The following is a 17,522-nucleotide window of genomic DNA, read 5'->3' on the forward strand; positions in this document are numbered from 1 at the left end:
TGTAATTTGTTTTTCAATTTTGTTTAATGGTTTTTGGATACAAATTTGGAGGAAAGGACTCAGCACGAGTAGAACTTTTGGAACTAAATCTTACCTACTGTGAAATAGCATGTTTTATGTACATAAGAAAATTTGAAGTAATACATATTTTGCATTCCTTGGGATGCTAGGTTGTAGATTGCTTATTCTGCTGTTTTATTTTTATGTAAAATTTTCTTGCCATGTTTTAAGGACTATGTTCTTTTTTTTAAAATATCTGCATCAATTCTTTTTTTTTTTAATTAATTTATTCATTTATTTATTTTTGGCTGCATTGGGTCTTCATTGCTGCACGCGGGCTTTCTCTAGTTGCGGCGAGCGGGGGCTACTCTTCGTTGTGGGGCGCGGGCTTCTCATTGCGGTGGCTTCTCTTGTTGTGGAGCACGGGTTCTAGGCAAGTGGGCTTTGGTAGTTGTGGCACGTGGGCTCAGTAGTTGTGGCTTGCAGGCTCTAGAGCGCAGGCTCAGCAGTTGTGGCGCACGGGCTTACTTGCTCCGCGGCATGTGGGATCTTCCCGGACCAGGACTCGAACCCTTGTCCCCTGCACTGGCAGGCGGATTCTTAACCACTGCACCACCAGGGAAGTCCCAGGACTGTGTTCTGAATTATCATTATTTTATTGAAGCTAATTTGTTATCACTTATAAGATACACCATTATTTTATGTACCTCTGAGAAGGAAAATGGCAAAACACCAATCAAAGTATGACATAACGCTTATCACATTGATAGTATAAGCATTCTGATTTCAGAGATACTAAAATGTGGAAAAATGAACAAGTACAGGAATTAAGTAGACTACTTATTACTAGAACATTACTGAAAGCCCTGTTAGTTGGGATTTTTGGTGTGTCTTTGTGTGTTTTAAGTTTCCCCTTTATAAACCAAAGTAAGGAAAACAGTAAATAATTCAACTTACATAGTCATCCTTTTACTGAACTGAACTTGGATCCAGTTGCCCAATGCCCAGCAAAGCCAGTTTACTGACATGGGTTGTGGTGAAGGAAAGCACAGTGTTTATTGCAGGGCACCAAGCAAGGAGAGTAGGCAGCTAATGCTTAAAAGACCTGAAGTCCTGATGCTTTCAGGCAAGGTTTTTTAAAGGTGATATTAGGGGAGGGTCTCAGGGTACATGATCAGCTCCTGGGCATTTTTCTGATTGGTTGGTGGAAAGGTAACAGGGTGATGTTTTGGGAATTTTAATCACCAGCCAGTCTGGGGGCTCTGTGCTTGTGGTCAGCATGTAGTTACCATCCTCCACTGGGTGGAGGGTCTTAGTTTCTGTAGAACCACTGAAAGGTATGCGTCAGATTGTTATCTATATATCCCTTCTGGAGGAACTATGAGTCCTGTGACTCTGTTGTTGTAATTGTTAGCTGCTTGGGTTCACTTTTTAGAACTCAGCAAAGGCCAAACAAGAAGCAGAGGACACAGAGGGGCTTGTACGCAGGAGGGCTCTGCAGAGTCCTGCTCACTCTCAGTTCTCTCTTTTCTTTCATACTCCTTAATCCTGAGGGGAACAGGGGTGGGACAAGAAACGGAATAAAGTTTTGCATAGAGATGTTAATCATAAACTCAGTGGAGGAACTCGGTTTTATGGGGACTTGTTTCTTTCTCTCGCCCCAAATAGCCTGTACCATGTGGTCATTTTTTTCCCTACGGTTTGAGAATTTTGTAAAACCTTATTATTAAATCAGAGTTTATAAATCTGAAATTGTAAGAAGTTAACACTTTTAGGTAAATTAATATGAACAAGATAATTAAGGAGACCACTTAAAAAAAACTAATTTCACCTAATTTTAAAAACTTAAACTCAGACATAATTCTAATTATTAAGATCTGCGAAGGATCTTAAAATATCATCATTTGTTTATGAGGAAACATGCACAGAGAGCTAAGGGCCAGATACATACAGTGAGTGATTAGCAAAGCATAGGCCAGAATCCAGATGTTTATTTATACATATGCAATTAATGAGCTACCACAAATACTTTATTTATGAGAGCTATTATCCCAGAAACACATTAACTAGTTTTTGTTTTTGTTTTTTTTTACTCTGTGTAAAAACAAGTAAAACTTCATTTTTTTAATAATCAGAAATTCATACTTTTGACTAATGTAACTTCAATTTAAAATGATCAGATCCTCTAAAAGTGAGAAAAAGAATGGGATTTATCTTGTAGTAAGTGGCCAATCCTAGCTAGGGTCTGATTTTTATCTTTCTAGCTTTTGAAACAGCACTTGTGTTACTAAGTATTGACTTCCTGTGGAAGGATATTTTCATTACTGAAGATTTAACAGATTTCCATGATTGTTCTTGTTGAATTCTGTTATTAACCCTTGCTATGTTCAGAGCATATCACCAAGACTGTAGTGTCTGAGCAACGTGAACTAGAAAAAGGAAGCAGACTCCTACCCTAGGTCATTGTTTTAGCTGTGAGACGGAAAGCATCCCTGAATCAGCAGTGGAACAGCTTTGGCTCTATACCAGCATTAGTGCAGGGAGGGTTCAGCATAGGAACATCTTCCTGTGACTGCAAGTTTGTAGCTTGTGGTGCTACGTCAATTCTGAGGTGTCACCTCGTTTTCTGTAAAGTAGTTCTGCTTGTTCAGGGATCTCCTCTTGTAGCGTGAGTCTCTTTTTTAAGCTGATTCCTTTTATTCAGTTTTCAAAAAATATTAAAGAGCTTTTTGTCTCGCTCAAACGTATACCTTATGCCTCTCTTCTTTTCAATCCAAATTTATCCAAAGAGTAGTCACTGCCAATTAAATATGTTTCTATTTCAGTTCTATTCTGTAACCCCACCCCTACAGTTGTCTCTCTGCCTCTACCATTCCACTGAAACAGTCATAGAAAACCCGTTGATGATCACCGTTGGCCACATCTTTTGGTTTGCTCTTAGCCCTCACCCCTCTGAACCCACCTCTTACAGTTGTTATCTGGGGGTAGCGATTGTACCTAGAGTAGTTCCTGGCGCGGGGTGAGCACCCAGTGAGTGTTACTGGTGGTGGTTGAGAGCATTTGATACTGTGATCACCTTGTCCTTGTCGTTGTTATCACACTTGGCTTGAGTAACACTCTGTCCTTCTGTTCTCTGACAACTCCCTACTGCTTTCCTTCACTTACTTGCCTCCTTTTCTCCATCCCTTAAAGAAAGATATCCCATAAGCATTTACACTTGATCTTCTTTTCTTCTTGCCCTCGCCACTTCCCAACTATCTCCTGTTCAGTGCATTGAAAAACCGTCAAATGACATCTCTAATCTTCATTTCTGGTAGGCTTGCAACCCATCTTCGCAGCTGCCTGTCAGATACTTGCAGGTGACTGTCCCACATGCCCTCATACTCGGTGTGTCCAGAGCTCCACTGGCTTCCCCTGTGGCCCTTTCTGCATGTCTGACCTCCCTCTTGTATTCCATATTTAAGTTAACAGCATCCAGACTGAGTTGTCTTTGTCTGTTCCTTCTCTTCCGCCTTCACATTGAATCATTTGCTTAGTGCTTTTGATTCTATCTACAACTTGGACCTTAAACTGGGCTTTTCGTTTTCATCTCCTATGTTCCTGCCTTCACTCATCTCTAACCTGATTATTGTATTCAAATCACAACAACTCTTTTTGCATTTATTCCTCTTTACTCGATTCAAAATTATTATTAGAGTTATCTTTCTAAAATACAAATGTTACCAGAGGAACCTTTCATGGCTTCCTGTTGGCAAAAGCATATACTCTAAATTCCTCACTACTTGGCTGATAGAGGACTTAGTTACCTGTGAGGGGGTGTAACCTCAGACTCTCTGCTAGTCACCCCTGGTTCAGTTGAGAGAAATAATACTTGTGGAAAATACACTTTAGGCCCTGCATTCTGTCCATTAATAAAAATCTGTATCTGGATTAGGCCAGAGCAACTGGAGACTATATTGTATTCCCCGATCTCAGTGCCGTGAGTCTGTTTTGAGATACATACTACTCTGTCTTGCCGAGGCTCCCTATTGGTGGACCACTCACCTTGTCTTAACATGCCACACCTGTTTGTACCTCTGTGCTTTTCGCTCATTCCCTTTCTTCCATGTAAAATTTCATTAACCTGTGTTTCAGCTTATCAATATCCTATTTACCCTTCAAGCCTTTTCTAGAATGTTACCTCCTCCCTAAGTTCTCCCTGATTCCTCAGTCTGAATTCATATCTTCCATCGTATCACTGTGGTGCTTTGTTTATGCTTACTGTGCTTCAAATAGATTGAGCTGCTTGAGGACAAAGTTTGTATTTTCCTTACATCTTTCCCATACTAGACATTTAGTGAATGTTAGTTTTATACACATATATATATATTGCTATCAGTGTGTAATACTCTCTCTCTAACCACGTAAATGACTTGTGTAAGCATTATTATCCTTAATGTCAAGTGTCTTGTTCACCACTCATCCTGTGTCTGGTTCTTACTAGATCTGAATGACATGGCCGCTACAGCTCGGGTCCTAGTCATCGGAGCTACTAACCGACCAGACTCCTTAGACCCTGCTTTGAGACGTGCAGGAAGGTTCGACCGAGAGATATGCCTAGGTATCCCAGATGAAGCATCCAGGGAAAGGTATACTCTTAGAGAATGAAGTTTATATGCCACTACATCATCTGAACTGAATGCTTTGAAAATGAGGGTTGAGAAATATGATGTAGCCTTTTCTTTCTCTCTCTCTTTATGTGTCAGTGAAATTGATTTGGAAAGGAAAAAGCCCACATTAAATTAATGCTTAAGAAAACAATTTACTCATTAATACAGCAGTTGTTTCAGGCTGCTTTTTTCAGTAGTGATATTGGACTTATGTATCCATACTCATTTATCTGGTCTTATTAACAGTGTCTTGTGTTTTTTAGGTGGCCGATCAGCCTAGGGAGAGTGTCTAGAGCTATGGAATAGTCCTCACTTGTCCACATGCAGGCTAAATCTGAGTTTAACAAGTATTTTAACTTGTTGCACTAATCTGCCTAAGGTCACAGGTTCCCTGACAAATAATTAAATGGTAGCCAGAGAGTTGAAAGCTGTCTGTTTGCTCTAGGACCAGCCTTTCCTAGTAATTGGGGTTGAATGTCCATAGAGCAAAGAAACACCCACCAATATCTCAGTAACAAAAATATCTCGGGAGGCACTGTTCAGGCAATGGAGTAAAGAAAATCTAGTAATGTGCTGAAGTACCGTATTTTTTTTTTTTTTTAGCTGAGTTGGGTCTTCGTTGCTGCGCGCGGACTTTTTCTAGTTGCGGTGAGCAGGGGCTACTCTCCATTGCAGTGCGCAGACTTCTAATCGTGGTGGCGTCTCGGATTCTTAGTCACTGTGCCACCAGGGAAGCCCTGAAATACCGTATTTACAATGACTTTCGGCTTAAGTTAGACACTGAATTGCTGTACACGATCGCCAGTGGCTTTTAGAGAAAGTGGTATGTAGTGAAAGGATAGTTAAGGGGACAGTGGAGAAGGGAAGAGGTGAAGGACAGGAGACTTCATGAACGCAGGACATAAAATAGTGATCAGAAGACACTTTGGACAGGAGAAAGCATTCGAAAGGAACAGGTCATCCTTACCTTCTTCCCAGTGATTAATGTGACTTCAACTTTTCATTCATTGACATTTTCTTCTTAAGCTGTTGTATTCAGTGTCATCTATAGTTATGCTCATTGCATTCTCACATATATAATCTTTAAATAGTTACTCAACCATTCAGGTTTCTTTACTAACATGTTTATACCCACAGCAAAATAATATTATTTAGTATTTAAGTTGTTTGTATTTATTCAGCAAACATGTATTGAGCATATAGTATATGTATATACCACTGGGGTAGGTAATATGAGGAATATAAAAAATTGTAAGTCCTTGCTTTCAGGATGCTTACAGTACAGAAAGAGAAATAAGGCCTGTATCCTTTATCAAGCCTTTTTTTGATTAAGTGCCAAACTTAATGGTAGAAACATAGACACAGTAGAGCCCATCATCCCTGCTAGATAAAATCCTTTGTCCATTGATCACTATTCCGTCATCAACAAAGTTCTTAAAGGGCTTTCCTAGATAGCCATGTTTTGAAAATTTTCAAGCCTACGGAAAAGTTGAAAAAATAATACAATAAATATCTGTCCTTTAGCTGAATTTACCACTTGTTAACATTTTACCATATTTACTTTCACTCTGTATATAAAAACGTCAGGGCTTCCCTGGTGGCACAGTGGTTGAGAGTCTGCCTGCCGATGCAGGGGACACGGGTTCGTGCCCCGGTCCGGGAGGATCCCACATGCCGCTGAGCCTGCGCGTCTGGCGCCTGTGCTCCGCAACGGGAGAGGCCACAACAGTGAGAGGCCCGCATACCACAAAAAAAACCCCAAAAAACACAAAATGTCATATATTTGTGTGTGTGTGTATATTTTATTTTTTTTTAATTTTATTTATTTATTTAATTTTTTGCGGTACGCGGGCCTCTCACTGTTGTGGCCTCTCCCGTTGCGGAGCACAGGCGCAGATGCGCAGGCTCAGCGGTCATGGCTCACGGGCCTAGCCGCTCCGCGGCATGTGGCATCCTCCTGGACCAGGGCACGAACCCGTGTCCCCTGCATCGGCAGGCGGACTCTCAACCGCTGTGCCACCAGGGAAGCCCTATTTTATTTTTTTTGCCAGCCCATTTGAAGGATAGTTGAAGACATCATGACACTTTAGCTGTAAATACTTCTCCTGTGTAACTATCATACCATTTTCCATACTAAAGCAATTTAACACTGACAATAATATTATTTAATACACAATCTATTCTAATTTTCCCAGTTGCCCCAAAACTGTCCATTGTACCTTTAATCTTTCATTTTGTTTAGCTTTTTTTTTTTACCCTAGATTCAATAAAGAGCAAACCTGCTATGTAGTTGGCATGTCCCTTTAATCTCCTTGAATCTGCCTTTTTGGGGGAGAGAGTACTTTCATGACATCGACATTTTTGAATTGTCTAGATAAGTCTTTTGTAGATCACTCTACAACTTAAATTTATCTGATTGCTTTTTCACGATTAGATTTGGGTTAAATATTTTGAGCAAGAATGCTACATTCATGGTGAGGTGTCTCAGAACATTTCAGGAAGTTCGTAGTGTCAGTTTGTATCGTTGTTGATGTTAAGTTTGATCACTTGAAAAATTTGTCAGAGTTCTCTCCTCTAAAGGTACCTTTTCTTTTGTACTTAATAAATAAAATCCATCTGTTTCTGGTATCTACAGTTATTTATGATTGCCTATTGTTGGTTTGTTCAAACTCCATTTTAGATTCAGGAAGTAAATTCTATAGGCATACATTGGTGTTTTATGTAGGCTGTAATCGTCTAGCTAAGTCTTAGACGGCTAGGGGAAGAATTTTTCTGAGACTAAAGAGGGGTATTAAATGTTTACTATGTTTAAGGCCAATTGGGAAGAGCAAGGTCAAGCCTGAAAGAAGATAGCTCTTGAATATAATTATGAGGTAGAATTTTTTAAGGAAGAAATTTTGTTTTTTTTTTAAATTTTTTGTGGTAAAAAAACACAAACTTTGCTATCTTAACCTGTTTTTTTTGGGGGGGAGGGTTCGCGGGCCTCTCACAGCTGTGGCCTCTCACAGCTGTGGCCCCTCCCGCTGCGGAGCACAGGCTCCAGACGCCCAGGCCCAGCAGCCATGGCTCACAGGCCCAGCTGCTCCGCGGCATGTGGGATCCTCCCAGACCGGGGCACGAACCTGCGCCCCCTGCATCGGCAGGCGGACTCTCAACCACTGCGCCACCAGGGAAGCCCTTAACCATTTTTAAGAGTACAGTTCGGTAGTGTTATGTATACTCACATTGTAGTGAATCTCTAGAACGTTTTCTGTCTTACAAAACTGAAACTCCATACCCATTAAACACTAATTTCCTCTCCTAAGGAAGTGTATCTCTCTTTTTCTTTCTTTTTTTTAATAGTTTTAAAAAATTAATTAATTCATTTTGGCTGCGCTGGGTCTTTGTTGGGGCTCTCGGGCTCTTCGTTGCAGCGCACAGGCTTCTCTAGTTGCAGTGCGCGGGCTCAGTAGTTGTGGTGTGTGGGCTTAGTTGCCGTATGTGGGATCTTAGTTTGCCGACCAGGAATCGAACCGGGGCCCGCTGCATTGGGAGCGCAGAGTCTAAACCACTGGACCACCAGGGAAGTCCCGGAAGAGTATTTCTGATTGAGTCTTTGACAAAGGCAGAATACAGTTTTCTTATTTTTATACTTTTGTCTAGCTCTGAAGGCAGAAGCAAACTAGTTATATTATTATATGCAGATGTTAATGAATTAAATTCTAAGATGGGGAAATTATATAAATAGAATTAATATATTAATAGAATTACATCAGTGTTTATTTTATCAATAATTCTTAGAAATAATAATTCTTAGGAAGTCATTAATTGAAGAAATATTTAAGCACCTGTTGTTTACCAAGGAGACACAATGGTTGGCACTTCAGTCACCACTTTAAATAATCAGAAGTGTGATGAGTACAAAAAGACAAAGACAGGGTCTTAGGGAGGATATATATATCAGGCAAAGCTAACATGGTCTGGAGGTTCTCTTTTTTTTTAAATTTAATTTAATTTAATGTTTTTTTAATTTATTTGTTGTTTATTTGGCTGCACCTGGTCTTAGTTGTGGCATGCAGAATCTAGTTCCCTGACCAGGGATCGAACCCAGGCCCCCTGCATTGGGAGGGCGGAGTCTTAGCCACTTGACCACCAGGGAAGTCCCGGTCTGGCGGTTCTTAGGTTCTTAAAGACGTCTCTGAGGAAGCTGAGACTCAAAGAATAAATAGCAATTAACTGATCACATGGTGAGAGTGATGAGAGTATTGGTAGGAATAGCATGTGTAAAGGCCCTAAGGTGACTGAGAGCTTAGTGTGTCCAGGGAACTGGAAGAAGAATATGGCTATAGAAGTAGAGATAGGATGTGGAAAGGCTGCAGAGGTGTACAGAATCCAGCTCACAGATACCTTGGTAAGGGTTTTGGACTTATTCTGTAAGTGGTAGGAAGCAATTAAATTAAGCAGGACAGTGATAGAAACAGATTTTTGTTTTGAGAAGGTCGCTGTAGCTGCAGTGTGACTAAGGAATGACAGGAGAGCAAGATGGGTTGTGGTAGCCCAGTGAGGGAGCTGTTGTGATATCCAGAGGCAATGGTGGGTGGGCTTAAAGAGGTGGGAGTGCAAATTGAGATAACTGGAGACATTTAGGAAGTAGAATCAATAAGTTATGTTTATCAATAGAATATATGTGTGGAGAGGTGGGGGCTATGAACAAGAGGGAAATATTCCCAGATTTCTCGCTAAGCACCTGATGGTTTTCAGGTGCTTAAGGGGTGGGAAATACTGGAGGATAAGCAGATTTTAGAAGAGGATTTAGGGATAGATGGAGTTTAGAGGCAATTGCAGGATGTCCAAGTAGAGATGTCAAGTTGGCAATTGGACAAATGAGTCTGGATCTCCACAGAAGCCAACATTTAGGAATCATCAATGTATTGATGGCAGTTGGAGTTAAGAAAGTAGATGAGATTGTCCAGAGAGAGTGTGAAGAGAACATGTCAGAGGTTCTGGGACAGGCCCGAAGAGGCCAACAGGCTCAGGATGTAGGAAGAGCAGCCAGAAGCATTGGGAAAATGAAGAGAAAGTTGCGTAATGGAAGCCAAGAGAAGTCTGTGTTTCCAGAGGGAGGAATGAGAGGTCCAGGGAGGGAGGGCTGAAAAAGTGTCTTTGAATTGAGCAGCCTAGAGGTCACCAGTGACCTTAACAAAAAGCTGTTTGAGTGGAATGGTAGAGGTAAACTCCAGGTTGGAATGGTTGAGGAGTAAAGGGAAACTGAAAAAGCGAGAGCAGCAGACTTCCACGGTTCACTCAGGAGAGTCTGCAGCGAGGGAGAAGGCAGAAGGTTGTGGTGGCTTCATGAGGTGGTAATGGGGTGTCTAGAGAGGACTTTTCTAAGGTGGGAGAAGCTTGAGTGGTGTCCTTACGGGTTGATGGGAAGGAGAAATGGGAGGAGCAGGGAGTCAGAGCTTATGTATCGGTGCTGGCCTTAGAACGAGGGTTAATTTGTTGACATGATAGTAAAGGGAGAAAGAATGGATATGCAGGCAAGAAGGATTATCAGTTTGGTACTAGAAAATTGAGGGCGTTGTCTCTATGAATTAAAAAGCGAGATCTTCAGATGAAAGTGAGGCTCATGATGGATAGGTTAGAGGTTTGAGGAGGATGAAGGTCTGAAATTACTTCCTTGGCTAATTTGAGATGAACTGGCTGGGGTAACAGGATTTTCAGGCAGTGTTTAGGATTGGGGTATGGAATGGTACCAGTAGGGCTGGTTTAATGATTTTTTTTCCCATAGCAATGCTCAACATTCTAGGTTCAGGCACAGAGAAAGCAGAGATTTAGAATTTAGATTAAGAAAGAAAAAAAGAGACTATGGACTCTTAATTGTAAAAATAGGACTATTTGATGAGGCGGTGGTGAATCCGAGAACCTACTGAGGTTTGAAAACAGGTGTGTGGGAGACTGAGCAAAGAGGAGATGCTGGAGCTAGTGATTTCAGAGGTGGGACAGATCCAGGTGCTGATAAGGTCCAGGGCATGACGGTCCATGAAGTGGAGAAGAGGGCAGAGGCAGGTGAGACGGGGGTGCAGAGGCCTTCAGTAGGTGCTGGAACTTTGAGTCATTGAAGGAAATTATCTGGGAATCCAAGCGCTGCCCGTATGTCCTGTGCTTTTTTCTAGATGTTTAACATTTCCCAGCTTTAGTTTATTTATCTGAAATACAGTAATAGTAATAATAACAAGACCTTACTTGATTTGTAAAATGATAATAATACTTTAACTTGAAGGCTTCTCGTAAGAATTAAATCAGTGGACCTAGCATAACATTTGGCACATAGCAGGAAAAGAAGTTTTTGAGGTAGTTATTGGTATTTTTCTGAACTTTAAAAGCATTTTATTATGTAAAATGTGTTCGCAGAAGGAGTCTAATATAATTGTTTCGGTTTCTATTCTTGCAAAACAAAGCACCCCCAAGTTTATTTTTATTGTTTCTCACCATTTCTGTGGATAAAGAATTCAGAGAGGCTCAGCCAGCTGGTTATGTCTCAGGGTCTCCCGTGGCTGCAGAGACTCTAGCTGGAGCTAGAACATGTGGAGGATTGGGGCAGCGGGGCTGTGCTTGTCTGCCTACTTAGCTATCTGTATACCTATCATTTGATCTTGTCTGTTCCTTGCCTCCTGCCCCCCCAACCCCTTTCTCGTCTTGTCCGCTGAAGGCCTCTCACATGGCACCCTTTACAGGGTAGTGTGGGCCTGCTCAGAGTCGGGCAGCCTCAGGGTGGAAGGGTTCGTCCATGGCAGGTTAGGGCTGCAGCATGAGGATTGCAGGAAACAGGCTGAAGTGACACTGCTGTTCATTTTATGTTATGTTTTGTTATGTTTCCTTATGTTATGTTATAGTTGTGCTGGGTCTTAGTTGCAGCTCGTGGGCTCCTTAGCTGCGGCTCACCGGTTCCTTAGTCATGGCATGCAAACTCTTAGTTGCAGCATGCATGTGGGATCTAGTTCCCTGACCAGGGATGGAACCCGGGCCCCCTGCACTGGGAGCTTGGGCAGCACTGCTGTTCTTGACCTCAGGATTTGTAAAACATTACATCAAAGGGAGGAAAAAACAGCAGTCAAAACCAGCCACTCTTAACACACCCCAGCCCTGTCACCTGGGCGTGTGACTCTCCCCTAGGAGGCCCAGGAAGAGGCAGGTCCTGGGAGCAAGGATCTGCATCCTCCGGTCACCAGTCCACCTGGGGCCATGCTGGAGGGGGTGGCTTGGACTTGGACATTGAGGTCTAAGCTCTTTCTACAGCAGATCTTCTAGCCTTGGAAGTGAGGTCACATAGCATCAATTCCACTATCCTCTGTTGGTTGATTGCTCACTCAGGTCAGCCCAGATTTGAGAAGAGGAGTCATAGCCCCACCTCCCACTGAGAGGAGGGTTGAGAATTTACAAACATGCTTTTTAGAACAGTCACAGTAATGAACCCCCATGTTTTTATCACCCAGTTTCAATAATTATCAACATTTTCACAGTTTTATTTTATTTATCCCCCACTTTTTTTTTCTTGGAGTGTTTTAATGCAAATCCCAGGCATATCATTTCAGGTATAAATACGTCCATAGCTAATGAATAAAGACTTTTTATTTAGCATTACACAATGCCTTTATATACCTAACAAATAATAATTTATCTGATATCCAAACATGTTCATATATTTGTACTATGTAGTTGTATTATGAAGTTTGACTATATCCATATTTAGCATTTTCATTTCTCATCTTTATAAATATTGTTCCTATATGAGGATCACATTTCATTTATTCACCTTTGTAACTTTTCTGAAATTCATGATTGCCAATTTTTTTTCATTTGCTAGCCCTCTTACAATTTTTTCTGCACTGTTTCCTCCAAGTTTTTTTTTTTTCTTTGTGTATGTATATGTGTTTGTTTGGGTCTGTATATTATACTGCAGTGAGAAATGCTATCTTTATAAAGTCATAATAACAGGACCTGGCATGTGGTAAGTCTTGACAGTTGAGAGCTGTTACTATTACTATTTCATGCTGGCAGCTTAAGAGTGAGGCTGATTGCATGTGTGCAATACAGGCCACTTTGTTGAAGTGTGAGTGCCATTGTAAAGCAGTCATATGACCAGCTAACTTTTGAGCTAGAAAACTCCAAATATCTATTTCTGTAGATTCTTTTTGTTGAACCAATTCAGATTTTTCAGAAAAAGATCTTCAGACAACACCATGGGGCTGTCCATCTAGCTGCTGGTCTTCTGACAGGGGCAGGGGCAGGAGGTTGAGCGACTGGACACAGACTTTGACCTTTTTTTCTGATGGAGTTGATCTTACTGTTGTCCACAAACCTGGGGCTTCCCTCTCCTGGTTCAGTTTCACCAGAGGGTACATTGCTGGTCTCCTGCTGGTTGACAGGGTGGAGGGTATGTGGCGTCTTCAGACTTCTTATGCAGATTTTCAGATAATTTCTGTGTTTTGGCTCCCTGCTGTGGCCCTAATTTCTGTAGTTCAACACTTTGGTGCCTCTGGTTCATGGTCTTTGAGGCTCCACCAGACAAATATACTTCCTTCTCAATAGCGCACCTTTCTGCAAAATGTTAATTTTGACTTTGTGCCCTCTGCAGGGTCATTTACCATTCTCCACAAGTTTCTTCATAAATTTTGGTTCAAGATTACAGGTAGTCAAGTATTTGTTAGTCTATACTGATAGAAATAAATGATTGAATAAATCAATGGGTGAGAATAGGCAAGTCTCTGGTGCAAAAGAATTTCAAATAATTTTTGTGGTTGCATTGCCCTTAAGGAGGTGGAGTATAGCTCCCTATTTCTTAAATGTGAGCCAGACGTAAGTGACTTACTTCCAGAGAGTGTAGTATGGAAAGGGAGGGAAGAGTAACTTCAAAGGGAAAACCCTTTCAAACACTGTCTCAAGGTAGTCAAGGTTCACATCTACAACAATAAGTCGTGTTGACAGTATGTATCCTTGATAATGAATGATATGATGAGAATGACACTTTACCTCTGTGGTCTTCTTCCCAAAAATGCTTTACTCTAGTCTAATCATGACAAAAATATCAGACCAATCCCAGTTGAAGGACATTCTACAAAATACTGGGCCAGTAATCCTGAAAATTTTCCTTAATGACAGGAGAGGTGTATGAGGTGTACAGAGTTCTCTGGACTATCTTTGCACTAATTCTATAAATCTAAAACTTTATAAAATAAAAGGTTTATTTTTTAAAAATTAGTTAAAACTCATCCCATTTACAGTCAACTATGTTATTAAACCTGAGTTTTTATTCTGGGAATTCCTAATACTTGAATATAGGGATTTATAGTTCTTAGGGCACCAGCTAGAGCTGACACGGAGAGACCCATGTTGGGTGGCCTTTGTCTTCTTTGGTAGTAAAATATGCATATATCAGCACCCCCCCCCCCACAAATATCTGTTTCCTTCAATATCTCACATCAGTGTAGATACCTGTCTTTATTATAGAGCCATACTGAAGCCTATAGCCTAAGACAAGTGTTGATAGCTTTTTAAAGACCTCACGGAGATAAAGACTGATCCTCTGTTGCAAATTCTTTGCCGTACTTCCAGGATAGGATGGGGGGGTTTGGGGTGAGGGAGTAGAGTACAGATAATTTCCTAGGTTCTTTGACCATGGAGTTTGTGTTCCTGTTTGTTGTTCTTGTTTTGTTTGTTTGTTTTTGTTTTGGAGGTGGGGTGAGGAGGAAATATTGCTGAAACACTTTTACTCAACCGTGTTGAAACTGGAAATCTCTTAATGGTTATTTTCTCCTCCTGTGGAGTTATAGTATGATGACCAAAATTACATTTTTTCAGGAGTAGACTGTAACTGAAAAAAAGGATGATATTTATTTTATCTTAGCTAGTTTCCTTAACATTCTAAATTTCTTAGTATTCTTATGCATAGCAGCAAATCAGGTCTGTATCTTTAGGAAGCAGTTCTATAATGGGACTTCTTCTTGGCTCCTATTGTTTACAGTATCAAAGTGAATTATTTTTCATTTGTCAGAAATGTTTATCTGCTTCTATTCTATTCACTTACATGATCCCAAATGACATTTGTATAGTAACTTATTCTCCAGTAACTTGACATTTGAAAATATTAGTCTCCTACAAATTTGGAAATTTCAAAATATATTTTCTTGTCCAAGTTAATTTATAATATCACAATATGTAACTAATAATAATAACAAACATTTATTGGGCACTTATTGTGGATCAGTCACTGTTCTGGGAGCTTTGCATGTATTCACTTAACATCCCTACTATTAAGTGCTACTGTAATATATATTTAACAAATGGAAAAACTGGAGTACAAAAATGAAATAACAGAGAGTGACAGAGCTGGCATTCAGACTCAAGTGGTCTGGCATCAGACCTTTTTTTTTTTTTTTCCGCTGCCTTGGGTCTTAGTTGTGGCATGTGGGATCTTTCGTTGCAGCGTGTGGGCTTCTCTTTAGTTGTGGCACATAGGCTTCTCTCTGGTTGTGGCACGTGGGCTCTGTAGTTGCGGCATGCGGGCTCTCTAGTTGTGGTGCATGGGCTTAGTTGCCCCATGGCCTGTGGGATCTTAGTTCCCTGACCAGGAACCGAACTGGCGTCCTCTGCATTGCAAGATGGATTCTTAACCATTGGACCACCGGGGAAGTCCCTGGCATCAGACCTTTTGTCCTGAATATCTTTACTGCTTTTAAGTTTTATTCAGTAAATCTTACCAGAAATTGTTTAAGATATTCCTTTAATAATAATAATTATCCAGAGTCCATATTTCATTGACACATACCATGTTGCCAGTTCAGTTGAGCAAAATTTTTCACACATAAGTACAAAGGATGAGCAGTAAATAAAGATGAAGTTGGAGGAGTAACTGTCCTAATATAAAATTGGATATTAAAGTTTGTATCAGTATAACTTTTCATGATGAATAAAATTAATGGTTGATTTTGAGTTTAGAGACTTTTTTATTGCTGGCAGATGTCCATTTAAACTACTCTAAAAGTAGAATTTACCTTATATCCTCATAAATCATTTGTCTTATTTCCTCTGTAATATTGTAAAATTCTTAAAGGCAGAATATTTTTCAAAAACCAATTTTTTATTCTTCACAGAATTTAATATAGTTTCTAAAAAAGCAGATATGTGTATATATTAACCCCTGTTGGAATAAGGTAGGATATATTATAGCGATTTAGCATTTGCTGAATGAGTGAGCTATTTGATCTTATTACCTGTTATGATACCATTGACAGAGAGGAAAGGCTTCAAATAAATATATTCCGTGACTTGTTTTTACTAGTAGGTTAGGAATCTGAATTTCTTTTCCTTGTCTTTTCTACAGAATACTTCAAACTTTGTGCAGAAAAGTAAGACTTCCCGAAACTTTTCATTTTCGTCACTTAGCACACCTAACGCCGGGCTTCGTTGGTGCTGACCTGATGGCACTCTGCCGAGAGGCAGCCATGTGTGCAGTCAACAGGGTCTTAATGAAGCTGCAGGAGCAGCAGCAGAAGAATCCTGAGATTGAAGGTTTGCCCTCTGAAGGAGGCCAGGAAGAAAGGATTGGAACTGAGCCCACTTCTAAAACACAGGTGCTTTCTCTATAGGTACCTTAAACTGTCATTTAAACATTTTTAATATGTGTTATCTTACAAGCAGGCAAGTGTCCATATAGTTGGGGTTTATGATTTTGTTTCATTGGCATTGTATCTTTAGAGTAATTATCAGTTACACCCAGAGTGTCTATAATTTCAAAAGTACAAGTTGTTTTACTTTTTTCAGTTGATTCTGAATAAATTCCTTTTACAATAATGATTATGAAATCTACAGCAGGTGTTGGCAAACTATGGCCCACCTGCTCACTGCCTGTTTTTGTAAATTAAAGTTATATTGGAGCACAGCCATTCTCCTTTATTTTTTATTTTATTTTTTAATACTTTTTTTTTCTTTTTGGTTGCGCCGGGTCTTAATTGCGGCTCGCGGGCTCCTCAGTTGTGGCATGCGAACTCTTAGTTGTGGCAGGCATGTGAAATCTAGTTCCCTGACCAGGATCCAACCTGGGCCCCCTGTATTGAAGCGCAGAGTCTTATAACCACTGTGCCACCAGGGAGGTCCCCATGCGCCTTTGTTGACACGGAGTCTTTTTCTACTTTCACACTTCACAGCTGAATTCGCATAGACGTCCATACAGCAGAGACCACATGGCCCATAAAGCCTTTGGTGTTTACTCTAATTCTTTACAGAAAATGTTTTCCAGCTCTTATGAGAACATTGGCATTTTGTTATATTTCCAGGTTACCTTTTGGTTTGATATACTAAGATAGTCTGCTGATGCAACCATATCCTTGTCCCTACCTGCAAATGGTGCTGGAGGACAGTGCTGAGAATGTGAGAGGGACATTTATTATCCAAGATCTGTTAAAATTTTGAGTTTTGTGAGTCATGAAAACTCAGTATAACATTTATATAGCATTTTATAGCTGGCACAGGGTGCTTTAACATATTATATAACTTGCTCCATATAACTTTGTTAAGTAAATATCATTACTTTTCCCATTTCATAATCAAAGAAACTAACCTTAAGAGATTGTGACTTGCCCGAGGCTACACGGCCTCTACTTTCCAGAGCAGGAACTTAGATCTAAGTCTTTTGTTTTCAGATCATTTGTTTGTTCCGTACTCATTTGGAACCACAATGATATCTGTTAAAAATAATAGTAAACTCATTCCTTTTATAATATTGCATATAAATTAGACTTTTATAAGTTGAATTATTCAGAGTTACTTTCTACACCTGTTCTTTCATTTTCCTCGCAAAGCAAGAAATCTGCCTTTGAAGTTCAAGATTCATTC

General features: G+C 40.3%; 1 protein-coding gene across 6 annotated transcripts in view; it reads left to right on the top strand.

Moving 5' to 3' along the window:
* Positions 1–17,522, top strand: part of NVL (nuclear VCP like) — a 106,794-nt gene that overhangs the window by 20,533 nt on the left and 68,739 nt on the right. For all 6 annotated transcript variants that reach the window (XR_010941449.1, XR_010941450.1, XM_067729640.1 and 3 more), the window contains 2 exons: positions 4,484–4,628; positions 16,012–16,261. Coding sequence is in view for 4 of the 6 variants with exons in the window: in XM_067729640.1 (XP_067585741.1) it covers positions 4,484–4,628; positions 16,012–16,261 (395 nt within the window). In the remaining 2 variants the exon portion in view is untranslated. The remainder of the gene's footprint in view (positions 1–4,483; positions 4,629–16,011; positions 16,262–17,522) is intronic.

This window comes from Pseudorca crassidens, chromosome 2 (genome assembly GCF_039906515.1).
Source record: "Pseudorca crassidens isolate mPseCra1 chromosome 2, mPseCra1.hap1, whole genome shotgun sequence".
NCBI lineage: Eukaryota > Metazoa > Chordata > Mammalia > Artiodactyla > Delphinidae > Pseudorca > Pseudorca crassidens.